Source organism: Haliotis rubra, unplaced genomic scaffold, assembly GCF_003918875.1.
Source record: "Haliotis rubra isolate DU_JTF1 unplaced genomic scaffold, ASM391887v1 Scf174, whole genome shotgun sequence".
Lineage (NCBI taxonomy): Eukaryota > Metazoa > Mollusca > Gastropoda > Lepetellida > Haliotidae > Haliotis > Haliotis rubra.
In genome coordinates, this window is record NW_025765714.1 from 14809 (window position 1) to 33219 (window position 18411).

An 18411-nucleotide genomic window follows, 5' to 3' on the forward strand; every position below is an offset into this window, starting at 1 on the left:
CAACCTTGTAATAGCTTTGTTCTTGCTATATAGCCGCTTTCATTTAGGTTATAATGCAACATCCGGATTAAAATTGATATTCAGTAACCCATGCTTTGGTAAGAAGCGACTAACGGGATCAGGTGGTCAGGCTCGCTGACTTGGTTGACACATGTCATCGTATCCCATGTGATCACTGGATTGTCTGGTCCAGACTCGATTATTTTACAGATCGCCGCCATATAGCTGCAATATTGCTGAGTATGGCGTAAAACTAAATTCACTCACTCACCATGATTCAAACAGCCCTTACCTTGTGAGTAGTCGGTTTTGTGAGGAAAACCTTTGCTGTGCTACACTATCGATCCGCACTAACACTGGCGTTTCGTGATGTGAACATATTACGTCACTGGAAAGCCCAGTCGTCTCTATTTATAGAGGACACGTCCTGGTTAGCGGACGGACGGGTTACCCATACGCTCGGTTCACTGGTCTAGCAGTAATACACACATGTAAAGATGCGAAGGAGACGTGTGTGGTGGGTTGAGTGGTGGTCTTATGTTGCAGAATTACAAAACATAAGCAAACATTTAAAAAACTGTAAATGTTCTCGCCAATGGGCCAAATGTTTTAATAACGCTCTTAATTAGCCGATTTGTATCATGATACTTATAAACATACTTTCATTCAGGACTTTTGAGCAAACGTAACTACTCGCTCAGTTTTCGAAAACATTTTTTCAGCTTTTCATTTTTCATCCTTTGCATATATCAATCATAACAGACTGTTGTGATTTTGTCGTAATTCTGTTGTCGGAAACTGGCCACAGTGAGGAGAGTTTCTCTTTGGGTTTCCAGAATTAAATATAATTTAGGAGAACCTATATATTTCGCCATTAGTCAACTATCAGGATGTGTGTGTCTGTGTGTGTCTCTCTCTGTGTGTGTGCGTGTGTGTGTGTGTGTGTGTGTGTGTGTGTGTGTGTGTGTGTGTGTGTGTGTGTGTGTGTGTGTGTGTGTGTGTGTGTGTGTGTGTGTGTGTGAGATACTTGGTATGCAATGACAACGTTGGCTGAAACAAATTTACTTCACCACGTTTCTGTATTTCTACTGGTGTGTGGAGGGTGTTTGGGTGGGTGTGTTTTGCAGGCATGGAATCATAGTGTGTTATGATTGCTCGGGGTTTAGTGTGGTTGCTTCCTTAGATGAGGGATGTGGCCTGTATATGTCACCTTGTGCATCAGAGTCAAATTTACTTTTACATTTAGAGTTTACCTTTTACTTTACTACTTTACTTTCATTCTTCTGTCAAAAATTCATTCAGAGAGTCAAATGCACAGATACATTTTAATACTCAAAAAACAAAACAATTCTGTACATTTCTTTCTCAAGGTGCGCTTACTTTCCACCAACAAAATGATACATTTACAGAAATATAGGGGACAATATGTAAATAATACGGCATCTCTTTGATCGTAGTGTATATGTTCTTGCGTAAAAGTGTATTAAAGATATAATGGACTCAGAACAAGGAACGTAAACATTCGAACGCACAATATCAACGCATAATCCATTATCAACTCCATAACCATAAATGGCAAACTACAAAAACATTCACTTGAGATTCAACAGTGTTGTGTTATCATAGAGAAATACCAAGAACATATTTTATTTGATATCTATGCCCATTTTTGCCAAATATTACTAACATGTATTTTCATAGTGTTTCAGTATATATATATCGTTTTAACCCACAAACGGATCCCAGCATAAGTTATGTTCTGAGCTTGGCTACAAGCTACTACATACTACAGTCCTTTCTGAAATAATGCCCGGAATGAAGCACGTCCAGATTTCTATTCAGGTTCAGGGCCTGTTATCATCTGAAGCAAGTCTACATTTATTCACCTCAACACGAGTATCCCAATGCCAATGGTATTAATTTCTGAGTGCCTCATCTAACTGGGGCTCCATTTCAATCTATGAGGAATTACCTGGTTTTATCCAAATGATATATTATTCAGATACGTAGTGCTGTCAACTATATTCTACTGCAACTGCTGGACTAGAAAGTCGTCTGTGAACCTCAGCATCTGCCTGAGGCTGAGAAGAGTGAGTCGATCCACATCGTCGTCCAGTTCACTCTCCTGCTCGTAGTTCTTCACAGGGAAGACGTGAGACCGAGGCAGCCCAAAGAGTGCGTTGCAGTTTGTTCCACCAAGTCCCGTATCTGGGTGCTGTGGAACGTCAGAGAACACGTCACAATTTAATTCTGACTCACAAAAGTCCAGAAACTCTCCGCACTGTGGGCACTTTCTGACAAGGGATTTGACCTAATTAAACATGCAGTTGTTATGAATATATGCCAAGGATGAAAAAATGAAAAAAAATTCTTTCGAAAACTTTAAATTTAAACTCGCTCGCCCATGGGCAGGCCCATGGGCGAACAGTGGCCCATGGGCCGGCCCATGGGCGAGAATGTTTAATTTCGATCAGAATTCATGTTTTGGAGGTTGTAAATGAATGAGTGTATGTTTGTAAGCATCATGAAACAAATTTCAACTCATTTTGACTTAATTCGACTAATTTAGAGCGATATTAAAAAATCTCGCCCATGGGCGAAAACATTTTGGCCCATGGGCGAGAATATTGACTTTTACTCAAAATATATGTTTTTCCATGTTTTGAAGTTGTAAATGAATGAGTGTATGTTTATAAGTATCATGAAACAAAATTCAACTCATATTGACTTAATTCGACTAACTTAGAGCGATATTAAAAAATCTCGCCCATGGGCGAAAACATTTTGGCCCATGGGCGAGAATATTGACTTTTACTCAAAATATGTGTTTTTCCATGTTTTGGAGGTTGTAAATGAATGAGTGTATGTTTGTAAGCATCATGACACAAATTTCAACTCATTTTGACTTAATTCGACTAATTTAGAGCGATATTAAAAATCTCGCCCATGGGCGAAAAATATTTTGGCCCATGGGCGAGAATATTGACTTTACTCAAAATATATGTTTTTCCATGTTTTGAAGTTGTAAATGAATGAATGTATGTTTATAAGTATCATGAAACAAAATTCAACTCATATTGACTTAATTCGACTAACTTAGAGCGATATTAAAAAATCTCGCCCATGGGCGAAACACATTTTGGCCCATGGGCGAGAATAATGACTTTTATTCAAAATATGTGTTTTTCCATGTTTTGGAGGTTGTAAATGAATGAGTGTATGTTTATAAGTATCATGAAACAAAATTCAACTCATATTGACTTAATTCGACTAACTTAGAACGATATTAAAAATCTCGCCCATGGGCGAAAATAGGTTGGCCCATGGGCGAGAATATTTACTTTTACTCAAAATATGTGTTTTTCCATGTTTTGGAGGTTGTAAAATGAATGAGTGTATGTTTGTAAGCATCATGAAACAAATTTCAACTCATTTTGACTTAATTCGACTAATTTAGAGCGATATTAAAAATCTCGCCCATGGGCGAAAAACATTTTGGCCCATGGGCGAGAATATTGACTTTTACTCAAAATATATGTTTTTCCATGTTTTGAAGTTGTAAATGAATGAATGTATGTTTATAAGTATCATGAAACAAAATTCAACTCATATTGACTTAATTCGACTAACTTAGAGCGATATTAAAAAATCTCGCCCATGGGCGAAAAACAGTTTGGCCCATGGGCGAGAATAATGACTTTTATTCAAAATATGTGTTTTTCCATGTTTTGAGGTTGTAAATGAATGAGTGTATGTTTATAAGTACCATGAAACAAAATTCAACTCATATTGACTTAATTCGACTAACTTAGAACGATATTAAAAAATCTCGCCCATGGGCGAAAAATAGGTTGGCCCATGGGCGAGAATATTTACTTTTACTCAAAATATGTGTTTTTCCATGTTTTGGAGGTTGTAAATGAATGAGTGTATGTTTGTAAGCATCATGACACAAATTTCAACTCATTTTGACTTAATTCGACTAATTTAGAGCGATATTAAAAAATCTCGCCCATGGGCGAAAAACATTTTGGCCCATGGGCGAGAATATTGACTTTTACTCAAAATATATGTTTTTCCATGTTTTGAAGTTGTAAAATGAATGAATGTATGTTTATAAGTATCATGAAACAAAATTCAACTCATATTGACTTAATTCGACTAACTTAGAACGATATTAAAAATCTCGCCCATGGGCGAAAAATAGTTTGGCCCATGGGCGAGAATATTTACTTTTACTCAAAATATGTGTTTTTCCATGTTTTGGAGGTTGTAAATGAATGAGTGTATGTTTGTAAGCATCATGACACAAATTTCAACTCATTTTGACTTAATTCGACTAATTTAGAGCGATATTAAAAAATCTCGCCCATGGGCGAAAACATTTTGGCCCATGGGCGAGAATATTGACTTTTACTCAAAATACATGATTTTCCATGTTTTGGAAGTTGTAAATGAATGAATGAATGTATGTTTATAAGTATCATGAAACAAAATTCAACTCATATTGACTTAATTCGACTAACTTAGAACGATATTAAAAAATCTCGCCCATGGGCGAAAAATAGGTTGGCCCATGGGCGAGAATATTTACTTTTACTCAAAATATGTGTTTTTCCATGTTTTGGAGGTTGTAAATGAATGAGTGTATGTTTATAAGTATCATGAAACAAAATTCAACTCATATTGACTTAATTCGACTAACTTAGAACGATATTAAAAATCTCGCCCATGGGCGAAAAATAGGTTGGCCCATTGGCGAGAATAATTACTTTTACTCAAAATATATGTTTTCCATGTTTTTGGGGTATGGTGGTTTATCCCTTATTATAAACATATTAATTATTACTTTAGCTCTCACCTACCTCATCATATGTAGTCACTAGGCACTTAAAACATTAGAAGTAATGCCATGAAATGTGGCTCGTCAATGGTATGCGTGTACGAACAGATAATATCAAAACATACACGTCAGAACAGTCAAAATTAAGAAATTGTTGAATATGAAATATTACTGTTAATTTGTAATTTTTGGAACATAAACAGTATTGTGAGAGCTTAAAATGTAACTGCATTGAAATATGTCTTGTCAATCCTATTGACATTTGCCAATAACCACTTCCAAATAAAATAAATAGTCCATGCTGCTTCAGAACAAATAAAGGTCAATTAGGGAGCCCCAACTGGGTAATTAAGGAGAGAAGTCAATACACTGTCACTTCCTGCCCAGGACGTCACACGTCACCACTCGGGAGCGAAGGGCCTTGTCAAACCTCCTCACAAAGGAAAAAAAAGCATCAAAACTGTGTTTTTATTCTACGTGACACTCGGTATGTCGTCATAGTATTCATTGTTGAATAACTTCTATCGTGGGCAACCCCACACTTGCGAGGTGTACCTACCCAGGTTCGCACGTTTCGTTTTAATATTTTGTGATCAATTATTTTGTAATTCCTGTCTGCCCGTCACGGCTATTCTTCGCCCGAGGTTTAAGGGAGTGAGTCTATTATATTAATTGTATTTTTATTGTGTCGTTTAACGAGCTGGACACGGAGTGCTGTTATCATGAATGTTATCATATATTAGTGGGATGCATTGATAGTAATGAAAACTTATAAGAAGATAGTGTACCTCAACATACAAACCTATCCCGATAGCTCTCATCGTCACTCTCATGTCAATCCATTGTGACTGTTGCAGTCCTCCTGTACATCCTGTATATATAAGCAAGTTGGGTTTTTTTTATTTAGGATTTATTATTGCTAAACACACATTTAACCGAGATGAAGAAGGGGGTCTCAAATTCCATGTATGCTTTTGCTCTCATAAGTTAGACATCCCATTTGTCAGACACGCCAATTATCAGACAACTTTGGATCAATCAGGCGTGACTGTGATTACAAACCTAGTTTTACCCAGTGGCGTAATAGACCCGTCCCATAGACTAACGAGATGTTTTCATATTAGTGGTTAGTGGTATATTTTAACACTAATTATGAGTTTGTTACTTTTTGTGCAGAAATACTTTGATCAGAATACTAATATTAATTGACTTCGGCTTCTCACAGTTTGTGTTCATAATGTTCACTTTGATCAAAACAGGATTATAGATTTCCCATGTAACTAATTGAGTTACTCCCAGCGGTACAATGGTGGATACGAATGGCTGTTGGGCTTCCTCTGCTCCCCCTATGAATAACTGACAAGAAACTTGAAACCAAGATGGAGTAAACAGTTAAAACATAAACTCAATGAAGCTGCAGGTTTGCACCTTAACAATAAAAAAAATCAAAACAACACAAATATTTAATAAGAATAAATAACCATCACTAAGCTATCGATAGTCACACATTCTATTGATGGATCGATAATTTTTCATTTCTACCATCGATTAATTGCTTTCGGAATAATTGCAATTCATCGATAGTTTGATGCATCATTACAGCCCTATTAATTATATGGCTTAATATATTCTTAAGCACATAACTTTGTTAAAGGTAACAGTGCAGTGTACCTGCGTGCAACCAACCATAACTTATGTTGATTTGACGTGTCTGGGACGTCTAACTGATCGGAGGACACCAGAGAGTAAGTTGCATGCAATATTTTTAATATTGCCCTTGTGGATTGCCATTATGATTTGCACACATTATGTTTTGCAGACAGTGTACATCACTATCTATGTAATTGTATTATTGTTATGGAGCGGCATTGACATGCATGTTTATGTTTGTTTGCCAATCCCGTCATGATTACTTGAAGAAAACATGTTTAAACTATACATTGAACTATCCATAGTATTAATATGTAGTCTTTACATTAGGCAATGAGGAATACACAATATATTCAAGACTGAGTTTGATTTTACCTTTTGAAAAAATGGTCAATATTTTTGCAACAGCCGAAAAGATTTACCTTGACCTCGTTATGCACAGGTCCGTGGATGTGGTCTCTCGGTATTTTAGAAACTATGTCGTTAAGACAGTTGAGAGTGTTGATCTGTATGCAGTCTTTCTGCATGCATTTTCACGAGATCCATTCTCCCTTTTCCTCTTTTCACTATGAACTTATAACCATTTACACAAAGGTATCTTTCACCACGAAATGTAGGGTGAGCTGAGTTAACACATTTTACATTTGGTAGAAAGCTAGTGTCCTATTCCCTTTAAAACAACACCGTCGTCACAACATCAAACATCCAAGGATTTTACCTCGACCCAGCAGTCTAATCCAGAGACCATATAATAGATCTATTATATGGTCTCTGGTCTAACTTACGGGTCTACCCAGTAGACATCAGTTGCTTGATAACGGTTTTAGCAGCTACGCCGAAACGGGGTGTCCCCAGTTTGCCAGCAGATATTTTAAAGGTTTCAGGTCACTGAACCATGCTAATCTCTCTTGAAACAACAGGTGATACACTTTTTAGGCCTAAAATTATCCAGTTAGGCAGATACCGCTCATTAGGCTATGTGGGACTTCATGCCTCACTGGTTTTATGGGATTACGGTTCACCTTACCACTGCGCTGAGCCCGTGAACAGAGTTCACCTGAACTGACACTAACACGAGTGAGTCATTAAATTAATGATTGGTGTTATGTTTAAACTGAACACATCACTTATCTCGTTGACATATCAATCTGATAAGGTCATAACAGAACTACACAGAAATAACATTGATGTAGTTGCAGGGTCGTGGTTGTGTGAGACCTAAGAAAACAAATATCGCCAGCTTGAAGAACGGCTAGGGTAGACTGCTGCAAGATGATGTCGAGACTCCACTTGCTTTACGGTGTGTCTCACCTTGTGGGACTATGAATAATGATGTATGCTTGTGATATTGTGTATAATGTGATATTTTATAATAATGTATGTTTGTATCATGGTGGTAGTGCTAATATTGCCTAATGGTTGTATTTCATAATACTGTTGATGAGATTGATGATGATGATAATATGTATATTGACATAAATGAATGAATGAAGTCACAGCGTCAATTTTATGGGCAGCCAAAATATCCTGGACCATATTACAAACGGAACAACCTGCCCTGCACGCTCATTCATGTGTGTCCTCGTATCCCAGGTAACCCCTGCTGCCTGTTAGGGGTACAGCGCCGAAACGCCGCTTACAATATAATAAAGAAGTTGTATATCCATATAACTTTCTCCGTTGTTCAAATTATCATGGTCTCAACAGATATTGCATTGTCATAAGAATTCAAGAGAGATTTTCGCTATTGTGTTGTCATCCACATGTTGATTTAGCTGGTTTCTTCCTCATTTCCAATTTCATCATTCTGAGTTTCACCTTAGTTGAGTATTTCAGTGTGGCTCGCAAAGACGAGGTCACGGAGCGGAACGATGACGTTTAGTGTATCTCCGCGTTCAGTTACGTAATTTCCGCAAAGCGCCTGCGGCAATTTGCGTCGAAAAAGTCGTTGTGTCCCATCCGTTGGTCTTGTGTATTGGAGTTATACAGCCACGACTTTCAAGTGTATTTTGCTTTCCAAATATATACAATCCATTGATCACTCTGGGCTAGGTGTGAGATGTACAGGTGCTCGTGAGGGTGTTTTTAAAGACTGACTGCGCTTATCGCGCAGCCAAATATCGTACATTCTAAGGAAATCTCGAATTGATTGTATTATAAGGTGTCGAAATGGTGTTAAATTCTCTTTGTGCATCAACTTATTTGTCATGCAAAATTGGTGTGTATATATGTGTGATTGAACAACCCTGTTTACTGAGACAGGAATAGGAACTTTGACCTTTCTCAAGACGTGCACATTTATGCGTATATGCTCTTGAAAACCTTGTTTGGCAAGATGTGCTTTTCAATTTTGCTATTGTGTGCATGTTCATATTGTATTTCAGTTTTGAACATATGGTTTTAAAACATATTTATATTATCAGAGAATCTGGTTTGGTAAACAAGCAAAACATTGCTTTTATTAATACCTCACCGGTACATATAAAATATAACAGAATACACAAGAACTGGATAAACAAAAACGTCAAATTAATTCCTATCATAAGTAGTAGCAAACTGTCACTGACACCTTCGGCTAGGTGGATAAAACGGGACGCAAAAATCCTCGAATACACCGCATCACAATAGTAAACAGAATTTATCTTAACGAATGTTTAAAGACAGACAGACAGCTAGACATAGTTTATCAAAGTGCCCCATGTATGTAAACAAGATATATAATACATATAACATAAACGCATAATGTTTTATATACATCCAGCCTTAACAGGCTTATGAAACACTGTTATCTAGAGGGTCAAAATATACATCATAGAAAGATTTTTATAAAACCATATTTATACATAACCTTAGGCAAAAATATCTTAAATCTCTCTTCATGTAAATATAGCTTGAAATTCAGTCATATATTTCACTAACAAGGTATTGACCAGTCGATTTGAACCACTGCTTCACGGTTTACTGACTGCCGTGGATGCACATTTTCAAGGGTACAGCTTCATTAAGCCTTATGCAACCAACCATAAAACGTGCTGTTTTAAGCGGTCTGTCTTTTGGGAGGTCTATCTTATGTACATTCACGTGACACATAAATAAACTATTTTGTCTGTCTTATGGGAAGATACCGTTTTTTCAATGGGGCGGGATATAAATGATTTATTCTGCCTAATGATTTGTACAACACCACCCAAGCAGTGCACAACCGTGCACCCGGCATACATTGTAATTTGTTCGGTTGTAGAAAAAGTCATAGGGAAAAAAGTAATAGATTTGGGTAGGAAAAAAGTCATAGGAAAAAGTCATAAACTCAAAAAGGTCAGTATTGATGATGTATTTTTTTAACAAGTCATAACAATATTATCATCAACAGCACTACCACATTTGAACCTAACTTATAAAATTAATGTAATCATTCAAGTAAAATACATGACATCAGAAAATGCACTGTCATCATAACACTTTGATCTGCAACAGCACTACATCAGTCAGTTGTCCCAGCATATTTTTATTATATTTAACCGAATGTTCCAGCCAATGCCATGAAGAGTTTGGATCACAGTCTGACGGCCAGCGAGTCTTATATTAGCTGCTAGAAGGGAGCCATTTGAGTAAGAGCATTAACTGATAATCCCATGAGTTCATTAATCGCTGTGATATCGTCAAGCTCAAAGCTAGTTAAATAAACAATCAGGTGACTTGTGACTTTTAATCCCACAATCTGTTCATCTCTCCTGTTTTGATAAGATCCAATTGCTTAAAGCGTCACACTAAAGGAATAATTAACTTGAAAGTGAAATAGTATAAACAAAGTAAATAACTGGAGGACATGATGTTTTATAATAGTTATTTTTTCTATGTCTTTTTTTTCATGACTTTTTTTCCTATGACTTTTTTCCGTCCACCATTTGTTCAAGGTCACGTGAATCAATCAGAGATGGACATTATTACATGAGGTAGGGTAAATGTGCATTGTACGTACGTGCTTAGGAACCTTGAACTTGCAGTTACATTTAATTATTTGCGTACAGATATTGGTCTAGAATAATTTATCGATTCGTTTAGTCTTGAAGATGTATTGATGCAGGGACTCCATTATGTTCTTGTTGACATTGTTGGTAGCTAGAGGTGTTCCTAATTTTCACAGTTTGGAGTGAGTGAGCGAGTAAGTTTAGTTTTAGGCTGCACTCAGCAATATTCCAGCTATATGGCGACGGTCTGTAAATAATCGAGTCTATACCAGACGATCCAGTGATCAACAAATTGAGCATCGATCTAAGCAGTTGGATGAGTCAGTTTAGTTTTACGCCACACTCAGCAATATTCCAACTATATGGCAGCGGTCTGTAAATAATCGAGCCTGGACCAGACAATCCAGTGATCAACAGCATGAACATCGATCAGCGCAATTGGGAACCGATGACATGTGTCAACCAAGCCAGCGAGCCTGACCACCCGATCCCGTTAGTCGCCTCTTACGATAAGCATGGGTTACTGAAGATCAATTCTAACCCGGATCTTCACGGGTTCGGCGCAATCGGGAACCGATGACATGTGTCAATCAAGCCAGCGAGCCTGACCACCCGATCCCGGTAGTCACCTTTTTACGATAAGCATGGGTTACTGAAGGCCAATTCTGACCCGGACCTTTACGGGTTTCACAGTTTTGTCTTCTTGAGAGGGTACGTATGTCTAAAAACATTTGAAGTAAATTTAGATACACCAGGTTTATAATAGTAGGATACTTGTGTTTTTAAGTGATGGCTAAATTTGTGCACAGTCGCCAACGTATGAAAGGACCTTGTAAGTCCTTCTAGGGTGGGTGGGGTGAAGGGGTGGTATGGGAGCATTGAGGGGGGCAAGGCAGGCTGAGCGAGTGTAGTAATTGAGGGGCTATGGGCGGCCTTGACCGTGGAGTTTGTTATGGATGGTACTTGAGAGGCGGCGGGGGTCGGTGGTGGCTGTAGGCGCGCGGACCTCGGAGGAGACAGTAGTTGTTGGGAGGTAGAGTTGATGTGAAAAAATGAAGGAATATAGAGGCGCGCGGACCTCTGAGAAGACAGGTGGTTGGAGAGAGAGGTGAAGTTGTAGATGGCTTGATAGTGAGCAGAAAGTGGATCGAGATTGCTAGGTTGAGAGGTGGGCGCGGACGTCGGAGAGGACAGTCACGCACATATGGGTGAATTTGGAGTGACTACATACCAATCCGTGAAACAATTAAGTAATGAAACAATAGGCGAGAGCTTTCAATACAACTGATAGCTCATGACAGGTAATTAATGACAGATGGTCGGATTGGGGTGTGCTGATAGCTATAGTCCGGGAAAGCCACTTTTAAGAGAACAAGAGTTGAAAATGGTTTGGCTCAACCGGCAATGGGTATGGTTGAGTGATCGTGTGAAAGTGGGTCTCCCGGCAATTCGCTATTAGCTAATCCATGTTACCGTAAATAATCCAGATTTTTAATGTCTCTAAGTTAGTCAAATTAAGTCAAAATGAGTTGAAATTTGTGTCATGATGCTTATAAACATACACTCATTCATTTACAACCTCCCAAACATGACTTCTGATCGAAATTATACATTCTCGCCCATGGGCCAACCCTCTTTTCGCCCATGGGCGAGATTTTTAATATCGCTCTAAGTTAGTCAAATTAAGTCAATATGAGTTGACTTTGTTTCATGATACTTATAAACATACACTCATTCATTTACAACCTCCAAAACATGGAAAACATATACTTTGAATAAAAGTAAATATTCTCGCCCATGGGCCAACCTATTTTTCGCCCATGGGCGAGATTTTTAACATCCATCTAAGTTAGTCGAACTAAGTCAATATGAGTTGAATTTTGTTTCATGGTACTTATAAACATACACTCATTCATTTACAACCTCCAAAACATGGAAAATCATGTATTTTAGTAAAGCCAATATTCTCGCCCATGGGCCAAAATGTGTTTCGCCCATGGGCGAGATTTTTAACATCGCTCTAAGTTAGTCAAATGGAGTCAAAATGAGTTGAAATTTGTTTCAAGGTACTTATAAACATACACTCATTCATTTACAACCTCCAAAACATGGAAAATCACGTATTTTGAGTAAAAGTCAATATTCTCGCCCATGGGCCAAAATGTGTTTTTTTCGCCCATGGGCGAGATTTTTAATATCGTTCTAAGTTAGTCGAATTAAGTCAATGTGAGTTGAATTTTGTTTCATGATACTTATAAACATACACTCATTCATTTACAACCTCCAAAACATGGAAAATCATGTATTTTGAGTAAAAGTCAATATTCTCGCCCATGGGCCAAACCTATTTTTCGCCCATGGGCGATTTTTTAATATCGCTCTAAGTTAGTCGAATTAAGTCAAAATGAGTTGAATTTTGTTTCATGATACTTATAAACATACACTCATTCATTTACAACCTCCAAAACATGGAAAATCATGTATTTTGAGTAAAAGTCAATATTCTCGCCCATGGGCCAAAATATGTTTCGCCCATGGGCGAGATTTTTAATATCGCTCTAAGTTAGTCAAATTAAGTCAAAATGAGTTGAATTTTGTTTCATGATACTTATAAACATACACTCATTCATTTACAACCTCCAAAACATGGAAAAACATGTATTTTGAGTAAAAGTCAATATTCTCGCCCATGGGCCAAACCTATGTTTCGCCCATGGGCGAGATTTTTAATATCGTTCTAAGTTAGTCGAATTAAGTCAAAAATGAGTTGAATTTTGTTTCATGATACTTATAAACATACACTCATTCATTTACAACCTCCAAAACATGGAAAATCATGTATTTTGAGTAAAAGTCAATATTCTCGCCCATGGGCCAACCTATTTTTCGCCCATGGGCGAGATTTTTAATATCGCTCTAAGTTAGTCGAATTAAGTCAAAATGAGTTGAATTTTGTTTCATGATACTTATAAACATACACTCATTCATTTACAACCTCCAAAACATGGAAAATCATGTATTTGAGTAAAAGTCAATATTCTCGCCCATGGGCCAAAATGTGTTTCCGCCCATGGGCGAGATTTTTAATATCGTTCTAAGTTAGTCGAATTAAGTCAATATGAGTTGAATTTTGTTTCATGGTACTTATAAACATACACTCATTCATTTACAACCTCCAAAACATGGAAAATCATGTATTTTGAGTAAAAGTCAATATTCTCGCCCATGGGCCAAAATATTTTTCGCCCATGGGCGAGATTTTTAATATCGCTCTAAGTTAGTCGAATTAAGTCAAAATGAGTTGAATTTTGTTTCATGATACTTATAAACATACACTCATTCATTTACAACCTCCAAAACATGGAAAATCATGTATTTTGAGTAAAAGTCAATATTCTCGCCCATGGGCCAAAATGTGTTTCGCCCATGGGCGAGATTTTTTAATATCGTTCTAAGTTAGTCGAATTAAGTCAAAATGAGTTGAATTTTGTTTCATGGTACTTATAAACATACACTCATTCATTTACAACCTCCAAAACATGGAAAATCATGTATTTTGAGTAAAAGTCAATATTCTCGCCCATGGGCCAAAATGTGTTTCGCCCATGGGCGAGATTTTTTAATATCGCTCTAAGTTAGTCAAATTAAGTCAAAATGAGTTGAAATTTGTGTCATGATGCTTATAAACATACACTCATTCATTTACAACCTTCAAAACATGGAAAACATGTATTTTGAGTAAAAGTCAATATTCTCGCCCATGGGCCAATCCTATTTTTCGCCCATGGGCGAGATTTTTAATATCGTTCTAAGTTAGTCGAATTAAGTCAATATGAGTTGAATTTTGTTTCATGATACTTATAAACATACACTCATTCATTTACAACCTCCAAAACATGGAAAATCATGTATTTTGAGTAAAAGTCAATATTCTCGCCCATGGGCCAAACCTATTTTTCGCCCATGGGCGAGATTTTTTAATATCGTTCTAAGTTAGTCGAATTAAGTCAAAATGAGTTGAATTTTGTTTCATGATACTTATAAACATACACTCATTCATTTACAACCTCCAAAACATGGAAAATCATGTATTTTGAGTAAAAGTCAATATTCTCGCCCATGGGCCAACCTATTTTTCGCCCATGGGCGAGATTTTTAATATCGTTCTAAGTTAGTCGAATTAAGTCAATATGAGTTGAATTTTGTTTCATGATACTTATAAACATACACTCATTCATTTACAACCTCCAAAACATGGAAAACATGTATTTTGAGTAAAAGTCAATATTCTCGCCCATGGGCCAAAATGTGTTTCGCCCATGGGCGAGATTTTTAATATCGTTCTAAGTTAGTCGAATTAAGTCAATGTGAGTTGAATTTTGTTTCATGATACTTATAAACATACACTCATTCATTTACAACCTCCAAAACATGGAAAATCATGTATTTTGAGTAAAGTCAATATTCTCGCCCATGGGCCAACCTATTTTTCGCCCATGGGCGAGATTTTTAATATCGCTCTATGTTAGTCGAATTAAGTCAATGTGAGTTGAATTTTGTTTCATGATACTTATAAACATACACTCATTCATTTACAACCTCCAAAACATGGAAAATCATGTATTTGAGTAAAGTCAATATTCTCGCCCATGGGCCAAAATGTGTTCCGCCCATGGGCGAGATTTTTAGCATCCATCTAAGTTAGTCGAATTAAGTCAATATGAGTTGAATTTTGTTTCAAGGTACTTATAAACATACACTCATTCATTTACAACCTCCAAAACATGGAAAATCATGTATTTGGTTAAAAGCCAATATTCTCGCCCATGGGCCAAAATGTGTTTCGCCCATGGGCGAGATTTTTAATATCGCTCTAAGTTAGTCAAATTAAGTTAAAATGAGTTGAAATTTGTGTCATGATGCTTATAAACATACACTCATTCATTTACAACCTCAAAACATGGGAAAACATGTATTTTGAGTAAAAGTAAATATTCTCGCCCATGGGCCAACCTATTTTTCGCCCATGGGCGAGATTTTTAATATCGTTTTAAGTTAGTCGAATTAAGTCAATATGAGTTGAATTTTGTTTCATGGTACTTATAAACATACACTCATTCATTTACAACCTCCAAAACATGGAAAACATATATTTTGAGTAAAAGTCAATATTCTCGCCCATGGGCCAAAATGTTTTTCGCCCATGGGCGAGATTTTTAATATCGCTCTAAATTAGTCGAATTAAGTCAAAATGAGTTGAAATTTGTTTCATGATGCTTACAAACATACACTCATTCATTTACAACCTCCAAAACATGAATTCTGATCGAAATTAAACATTCTCGCCCATGGGCCGGCCCATGGGCCACTGTTCGCCCATGGCCTGCCCATGGGCGAGCGAGTTTAAATTTAAAGTTTTCGAAAGAATTTTTTTTCATTTTTTCATCCTTGGCATATATTCATAACCACTGCATGTTTAATTTGGTCAAATCCCTTGTCAGAAAGTGCCCACAGTGTAGAGAGTTTCTGGACTTTTGTGAGTCCAGAATTAAATTGTGACGTTTTATTAAAGCTTAATCAAGCATAGTAATTTTGTTGTGTTTTGGCTTTAGAAATAACATTAACTCGATTATAAGTAGTTTTTTGTTAAAACATCTTGCAATATATTGCAATACATATCGTAATATATACTTTCGCATCGCAATATATCTCCATATGAAAATTCTCTGCAATACCCACCCCTATATCTAACCTATGTAAAATTCACTGGAACACAGTTTAGTGTATATGAAATGAAGTCTCAGGAAGTGTCTGTTTTTACAATAACAAAACATGCGTTTATGTTTATAGGGCGACGTTTCATTTTTTACACCGAAGTTGTTATCCATAAAGTCGCATGCTTTATCATTGACTCGACAACTTCTAGAATGCCGACCAAACAGTTACTGGCAAACAAGGCTAAGTTGAGCACCGACCTGACAATTCACCCGTATTAGCATGTATGAGTGCCGCACCCTGTGAGCGAAGGGGCCCCAGGTTGTCCGCGATCAAGTGTAGTGCGATGGGTGAGAGTCTTATCAGCAAGGCGTGTGCATCGACATGTACTGCACGTGCACAAGCCTCCATCTACCTTTCACACACCAAATGGGTTTGTGCCGTACACCACCTTCTTCTTGTAAACGCGTTCTCTGCGCCGGCCCAACTTATCCTTGTTTGTCAGTAGTATGATTATTTTACACGCTTACAATGTAACTAGGCGGACGTCCTCGTATGATGTGTTGGATGTCCGGCACCATATGCTGGTCCATTCCTTGTTCAAATCCTCGTGTGTCCCACAATCGGAGCTTAAGTGGCTTCTTTTGAGGCCAGGTATAGATCCTGTGTTCTTCATTCTGGAGCAATAAAAGGAGGGATAGTCAAGAAAGGCAATGCAATCAACCATGTCAGTAAACCTGACAAACAGTGATTCATTTTGACAATGTTGCGTAAGCTGATAAGTACGCAGAGGAACCACAGCAGAGACTACACGTCTATAATAGCGAGAACGTTACCTATTACAGCTGAATTTCACTGACATAGATTTGAGAAAAGTTTGGATCAAGATATTGCAAATGATACTCTGCAACTCGATGGATCGAGGTCACACCAAGGTGAGTGACTGGATAGTTTGATGCGCCACTTAAGTAATAGTCCAGCAATATCACTCACGTGGGACTCTAGAAATGGCTTCACAGTTGCTGCCTATATTCAAACGCCAGTTAAAATTGTTCTTCAGTATCCCATGCTTGTCGTAGGAGGCGACTAACGGGATCGGGTGGTCCGGCTCGCTGACATGGTTGACATATGTCATCGTATCCCAATTGCGTTTGATCTATGCTCATGATGTCAATCACTTGATTTGCTTGTCAAGATTAGATTATTTAAAGACTTCCGTCGTATAGCTGGGATATCAAACGGGTTAGTTAGATGCTGGGTGAATGGATTACTTAGAGAATAACCAACGAGGTTCGAGTGATTACGGGAAATTTGCCAGAGTTGAAATAATGTTCACAGTGCCGAGCCTCGGACCTCGTTGGTTATTCTATTTATTACCCATAATGTAATTTGAAAGGAAGAACCACGAAATAAAAACCACCCGGAGACAGGACTTGTGACCTTAAACAGCTGATTCGTATTCATGCGCGTATTAAACCTAACTTCTCCAGCGGTAATAACATAACTACGCTATGGAAATAGTACATCATAAAATCGCTTTAAAATACAAGAACATTATTATGCCTGGAATAATTAATTGACATTTGTTAATATGGTAAAATGATCTTTTAAATATATCATTGAACTTAATAAGAGCTAAACATTTATTCGATCAAGTCAGTGCGACGGAACATCGTTCATTCACGACTTACGTGTTTTTTAGTGACGGGTGACGGTGTAGTGTTGAAACACACTCTGGCAAAAAACCTGTCAATTTTTGGGAAAGTCAACAGTTAAAAGTTGGGAAATCTAAAAGACAACCATCCAACGAATACATCTAGAAAAAGTTTTCTGTCAAGAAACTCAACAAGTTTGAAGATTAAACAACATTTTGTTCTGTGGAAGGCGTGTTACACTCTCGTCTTAGTAGAGTACAGCAGTTCCAAGAAGGATAACTCTAGTCGGAATCCGAGTCGATGAAATGTGTCAATCTCTGCATCGGCTACTGGGGCCAACCTCTCAGATTGATTAGGAATGCATGGATATAAAAAGTCACCTTGAAGAAGAACATTTAGCACTGATTCCGGTAAGAAAGGAGCTGTTTTCTGGTTCGATGGCATGGACGCCGTGTTCGACTTACTTGTTACACTTTCAGATAACATCTTCAGTCGGTATCTTGCTGTTTCTATTCCCCAAATTCAGTTTCAACAACAAACAGGTTTTGAGAATTCAAGGGCTGTAAAATTCTGATCACTC

General features: G+C 37.4%; 1 protein-coding gene across 1 annotated transcript in view; it reads right to left on the reverse strand.

The window, feature by feature from the left end:
- Nucleotides 1-1311: 1311 nt before the first annotated feature.
- LOC124272862 (interferon-induced protein 44-like) overlaps nt 1312-18411 on the reverse strand; it is a 44254-nt gene continuing 27154 nt past the window's right edge. Inside the window, exons 6-7 of the mRNA XM_046708086.1 lie at nt 16701-16853; nt 1312-2215 (exon numbers count right to left, since the gene is read on the reverse strand). Coding sequence (XP_046564042.1) covers nt 2027-2215; nt 16701-16853 — 342 coding nt within the window. The 3' untranslated portion in view covers nt 1312-2026. The remainder of the gene's footprint in view (nt 2216-16700; nt 16854-18411) is intronic.